Genomic DNA, 6,476 nt, shown 5'->3' on the forward strand with positions numbered 1-6,476 from the left:
TAAAAGTCTTGCATCGTGCTGTTTCCTGCACAGCACCTTCATTTATATTCTCTTCTTTCCCTATTCCAAAGGCTTAAGTTCAGTGTTGGTGATCCGAATACCTTGGGAAGATAAGAAATGGACTTCAGAATTTGAATTGCCTCTGTAACAGTTGCTGCCTCTGTAACAGTCCCTGCTGTTCATTCATACGACATTAGCAGCTTTTGGGGGGCTACTTTTGTTTGGGGCAGGTGAAATCCTGCGATGCATGTGGTTTTTGCTTTTTCTCCACAGTCTCTCAGGGAACAAATACATTTTTTTTTCCTGTTAGGTGTTCAGTATGTTAATAATTTCGGGGCAAATCATTCAGCTACAATAAAACAAAGGTTTGATGAGGCTCATTATATCAAGTTAGATTTAATGTAGATCCAGCCGTATCCCAAACCATGATGCCCAGAGACAGAAATTAGGGCTGAGGTGGTCAGTGGGTCCCCTACCGCGCTGCCGCATTTCTGGAAGACAGACTCTTTCCTCTCTGAGAACACACATGACATTGCTTCTATCAGCAGAAGTGGAGAAAGCGGCCGAGAACTTGCCATCTTCCTTAGAGGCCACAGGCAGATGCAGTGAAGGAAAATTTGTGACCACATTTCTGGATTTTTCTTTCTGGGGCTTCTAGTTTGCCAGGCGAGAGTCCTTAGATATTTCTGTTGTTGTGTCTCTGTGTAACCATCTGTCTGTGTCTGCAGGCTGATCAATGTAAGCTGTGCTCTGAATTTTTTCAGCGTTGCCTGTTTAAAATATCTAGTTGAATTGTAAAATAAGATGCAACAAAGATGACTAGTTTGAACCCGCCCAGAGGAAAACGTGGTGTTTAGTTGCCAAAGTAAGATATTGGTAGACAGAAATGACATGTTTCTGAACAAATTTGTACCTATCACATTTGCTTACACGGAGGATGTCAGGAGTGTCAATACCTTTTCTTGGTTGTGGTTTTCAAATCATTGCTGTTTAAATGACCTTATTTGGTTCTTGCGATGTCCCTGTGAGATCCAGAGACCTACCAGGGAGGGTGAGAACGGTGAAGCTCAGACCTTGTTCCGAGCGTTGGCCTTGTCTAAGGTCACACGCTGCAGAACCATGGCTAGCACCCATCTCCAGCTTGGCAGGTGCGGTTTCTTGAAGCTTCTTGTGTGGGCTCTGCACGGGAAAGGCATGGGTTAGGAAAGCCTTCCAGTTAGGGACTAGGCTAAGAAAGATGAATGCATAAATGAGAGGATTTTGATTTGCAAAGACCTGAGGCGCTTTGCATTATTTTATATAGAGCTTCTCTTGCACTGGTTGAATTATTGACCTTTCTATGTGAAGTTGAACTCCTCAAGGTCATGGAGTGACCAGGTGGCAGAGCCTATAATAAAAGCGATAGTCTTTTCTGCCTGTTGGTCTTGATGTATTTGTTAGTTACACATAGAAACCCAGCTTAGGCCCCTCAGACCACTGGATCGACAAGACTGTTTCAGTTTCCTTTTTCAGCACTGTGGTAAGTGATAATTCAGACTTTTGCTGTAACTCCCAGGCACCTCTGGGTTAAGAGCCTAACAGAAAATAAACACTTGGAAATATATATAATCTCTTAAAGTACAGCTCTTTTTTTTTTTTAATTTTTTTTTTTTAACATTTATTTATTTTTGAGACAGAGAGAGAGAGAGCATGAACAGGGGAGGGTCAGAGAAAGAGGGAGACACAGAATCTGAAACAGGCTCCAGGCTCTGAGCCGTCAGCACAGAGCCCGACGCGGGGCTCGAACTCACGGACCGTGAGATCATGACCTGAGCCGAAGTCGGACGCTCAACCGACTGAGCCACCCAGGTGCCCCAAAGTACAGCTCTTTAGAGGATCAAACACCCTAAGAGTTTTTGTTTTAGCATGAGCACTCAGGGTAGTGTTTGGAGAGTGAGGACAGGCCAGCCTAGTTTCCATAGGGTTGTCAGCATGTTTGGTAAAATGCGTGTACTTGGTATAAGCAAATAACAGATCTGTGTTCGCGTTCTGTTTTACTCTTCCGGGCTTAACTTTCTATTGTGACAATAATATTTTACCTTTAATGAACCGTTGCACTCTGGTTTTCACAACTCATTGTGTCTTCTAATTGCTGAATAATAATTTCGCATAGTCCACTGACTTCTGGTAATGCTTGTTAATTTTATTCATATATACAAAATTTGAAAAGCCTTGCCGTCGTTATGAATACTTTGTGTAGTCGCTAAGATTTAACATTGCTTAAAGAGATAATAGATGTGTGACGTTTCCTTTTTAAATGACTTATTTTTTTCCCTCCTATTGTGTCAGGAATCTTAAAGGCCATGTTTCCAGGTTTGTGGGTCTCCTAACTGTTTTGCTTGCCCTTCCCTAAAAGTTTTCTGCCTTTTCATGGGGTTTCTCTAATGCGCCCTGCTGTGTGTCGCTTTGCCTCACTGCAGACAGCTGATTGTTTTGCTACTGGCTTGTCTTGTGCTTTGGGAAACTGCGGAGATGAACTCTCTGAGGAAGCTGCCTTACTTACCTTCCTTTGAGGCACTAATACTTCTGCTGGTGTGAAATTTCAAAAGAATGCTTCTTAAGTTTTCAAGCCCAGAACAGTTTATTTTTTCTTAGGCCTTAGTTATTCAGCTGTTTGGGGAAGTATGTATTGTTCCAGAGCCAAAATTAGTTCACTTTCATGGTACCGACAAGAAGAACTTCTCTCAGAAAGTTCTGGAAGGTAAATTAGGCTGCAACTGTGAAAGACCCCAGCACACGCACAGGGCGTCCTTATTTTCAGAGGGCTTTTGGCTAGTGACGGTGTGAGAGACCAGTCCCTAAGGCCTCTGGTATCTTTTTAGAGCCGTCTTGTCAGAGTTGGAGTCCAGGAAAGGTGGTGGTCCACAGTGTTACAATTAATTAATTTAATTATTTTCTGAAGTTTACTTATTTATTTTGAGAGAGAGTGTGCACACCCAAGTTGGGGAGGGGCAGAGAGAGAGGGAGAGACAGAAAATCCCAAGCAGGCTCTGTACTGTCAGCGCAGAGCCTGACTGGAGGCTCGATCTCATGACCCTGAGATCTTGACTTGAGCTGGAATCAAGTCAGACACTTAACTGCGCCAGCCAGGTGCCCCCAGAGTGTTGTAATTTAAATGACTGTTTTTACTTCTCTCTTTTTGCTTGACATGTCTTTTAATACAGTTTGGGTGACTTTACTTCATATAAAGTTTGAATGAAATAACTAATGTTTTTTATTGAATGTTTCATCAGTGCTTTTAACAAATTAAACTGCTCTTCCTGAAGGTAGTGGCAGGGTTATGTGTATGTGTACATGATAATCTGTTTTCAGTTTCTCCATTAAAGTATTCAGATGTGTACTGTGTACAGGGTATTTTCTATATAGGCTGTTTTTAACATTTTCTTTCAAATTATCTAGGTTATGTTTGTAAGTAATTTACATACAGATGATTCTTAAAATTTTTTTCCTTCTGAAAAAATGGTGAAATTGGGCATTTTAGTGAAAAGTTTATGATGTTAATTTTCCCTTTCAATGTGTTTGGAAGAATGTACTGAGTAAAATACTGTGACCTACTTATAAAAGAAGTTCTTAGTCAATTGAATAAATGTTTAGATGTTCCCTTTACGTTTACTTTTTCTCTCGTGTTTCAGGAGACTCTCATTACTACTGTTGATTCTAATTCCAGGTACGTGATACGTGGTAGTTTTCTTTTAAAGTAATTGTGATCAGAAGGCTCATAGAGTCAGAGTGGGATTATGGGACCCTCCCCCATTTGAGGTGCAGGCGTCCACTGTACCCCCCCCCGTCAGTGGACATCCCAGGATTGTCCCCACTTGGCACCCACATGACTCAGGACACTCTCTCCTCAGCTGTCAGCTCAGACTTGGGACCCTCTTCAGAACAACCCCGAATCTCACCCTCTGGCCATATCTACCCTATAGGACAGACTGAACAAATGGGTCTCCTTTTCTCCACGGTAGTCCTGTGGCCAGCACAATCTTTTACTCTCCAGGCAAACATCTCTTTCCTTTCTCATTCAGTATACCATCCGGTTTTAACATTGTAGTGATTAGGTCTCTCTAGGCATGGTTCAGTGTTCTTCCAAGTGTAACATGAGTCCCTTGTTCTAGGGACTGGATTTCTGTGGTATAGTCCAACGTTGTATTGACATTTTTGGCAGTTCTAGCATATTGACTTGTGTAATTGGGACTATGTATCTGTGTATCTGGTAGCTAGAGATATTTGGCCCCAAGCTCAAAGCCACACATTTATGCGTATTTATTCTTTCACCCTGTCAAATGTAACCGCCCCAGTCTCTGTCGGTGTTCTAGTACATTACCTGCCTTCAGGCAGTGGTTAGTACTCACTTCATCCTATGTTTCATGGGCAGGTCAGTTTCCTTCTAAATGAAAACTGAAAAGCCCACCAAGATGAAAATTGCATTTGTAACCCTTGTGCAGGTTAAATCTTGTTAATGAACTCCATCTTTGTATGGGTTGATGTGTGAAGTTTTACAGGGTAGAAAGTTTATGCCAGAAAATGTATGTCTTCATAGGTGTTGTCTGGCTTAATTCACATTCTACAAGCTGTATATTTTGTTTTCTAAGTAATTAAAGGTTCATATCTAAATTGAAGATCATCCTAGCTTTGTCCCTGATTTGATCTGTCATCTGCCATTTATAGTAGATCAGAAATTGTTTGCACCAGGACTGAAACAGTGTGTAAGTTAGGGAGTTTTCTGGGTTTACACCTGTGGACCCCAGATGAAGTCGTTTGGGCATGCTGTTTCTTCCCGCGTTAAATCTATTGTGCATTTGTACAGATTAGATTTTCAGAACAGAGTCGGAGAATGGAAAGTTGTGGTGGACATAGCAACCTTAATCATCCTGTGGTTCAAAGTCCTTAACTTCACAGTCGAGGAGATGTGCTGTCCTCCTGGTTATAGACCTGTTGATGCCTCTGCCAAAATGAGAAACTTGATTTTCTGGTTCTCGGTTTAGTACTATTTTAAATTCTTAGTGTATGTGAGTAGAATAAAACCTGTAAGGAATATTTGCTTTTATGAACTTGTGATCCGTAACTCAGAGTTCGTGTCCTTAGATAAGTCACTGGTTATCAGTAGCATCTACTGGGGGAGTGAGTGGTTCATAGCTCTTTGTATAAGTTTATAGAAATAGATTTAAGTAGAACAGGGGTGGGGCCGTTCATTTTCTTATAAAGCCGAGCAGGTGCTGGTATATTAGGGCATGTGATGTGCTCATGTCACTTTTAACGAGTTAGTTGGCTTTTCATCCAGGTACGTTAGAGAGGTAATAAAAACATGCCACAGTGGTTTTCATGGTAATCAGAAGAGCAGAGGTTTTGAGTCCTGTGTATCGAGCACCATACAAGCATCATTGCCATTTCTTTCCAGCTGGTGGACCAACTGGGTGATCCCCGCCATCTCAGCACTGGTGGTAGCCCTGATGTATCATCTCTACACAAAGGAAGATTAAACACACTCTCAGAAGTCAATGAAAGAAAAGACTGCTTTGGACCAGGGAGAAAGACGCCAATGTTAACTGCTTCAGCTGACAGAAACCTTCACCTGAGATATAATTTTAGTACACCTGTTTCTCTTTTCTCTTACCCTAGAACCAAACCAAAAGGAACTCTTCTGTTCTTTCTACTCTTGAACTCTTAGAATGTGCCTTTTTGTTCATCAACTTTTTTTTGATGTTCCATCACTACATAATTTACTTATTGTAGGCATGATCGTTTAAAAATATATCTGGCTTTTAAAATATACCACCACGTTTGTCTGTCTATTTGGTACATAATTGTCTTTAACGTTTAGAATCTGATTATTCAGCAGAGTCATTTAATGCACTGGTCATTCAGACCCAAGTTGTCCCTATGGTGTGAGGAAGGGAATGTCCTTGGATCTCTCCTTGTGCTCCTCCTTATCTCACTGAACAACCAGTTCTGCCTCTTCCAGCAGAGTTTCCCTTTCGAGGGAATTAGGAAGGTCTAAAAAATGAAAGATTTCTTTTTTAAGTTTTTTAATGTTTATTTTTGAGAGAGAGAGAGAGGAGAGAGTGCAAGCGGGGGAGGGGCAGACAGAGGGAGACATAGAATTCAAAGCAGGCTCTAGCCTCTGAGCTGTCAGCACAGAGCCCCATGCGGGGCTTGAACTCAGGGACTGTGAGATAGTGACCTGAGCTGAAGCCAGACCCCTAACTGACTGAGCGACTGAACCACCCAGGCACTCCCAAAATGTAAGATTTCTAATGATTCTACTTGAAACAGATGATAAAGAGAAGGTAGCTTATAGGACCTATAAAAAAGAGACCATCTCGTCTTTGATTAAAAGAAAGAAACCTGTGAACTATAAAGAATAAAACCTGTGAACCATGAGAGGACATTTTAGCCCTCCCTTCTCACAGACTGAAAATATTCTGAAGAAGTTCACAGTC

General features: G+C 41.5%; 1 protein-coding gene across 1 annotated transcript in view; it reads left to right on the plus strand.

The window, feature by feature from the left end:
- LOC124517120 (cytochrome b5) overlaps positions 1 to 5,808 on the plus strand; it is a 38,393-nt gene extending 32,585 nt beyond the window's left edge. The window contains exons 4-5 of the mRNA XM_047086374.1: positions 3,672 to 3,706; positions 5,435 to 5,808. Coding sequence (XP_046942330.1) covers positions 3,672 to 3,706; positions 5,435 to 5,516 — 117 coding nt within the window. The 3' untranslated portion in view covers positions 5,517 to 5,808. The remainder of the gene's footprint in view (positions 1 to 3,671; positions 3,707 to 5,434) is intronic.
- The last annotated feature ends 668 nt before the right edge of the window (positions 5,809 to 6,476 follow it).

This window comes from Lynx rufus, unplaced genomic scaffold (genome assembly GCF_022079265.1).
Source record: "Lynx rufus isolate CCGP_SWC_20201006 ecotype Redwood Valley unplaced genomic scaffold, mLynRuf1.p SCAF_20, whole genome shotgun sequence".
NCBI lineage: Eukaryota > Metazoa > Chordata > Mammalia > Carnivora > Felidae > Lynx > Lynx rufus.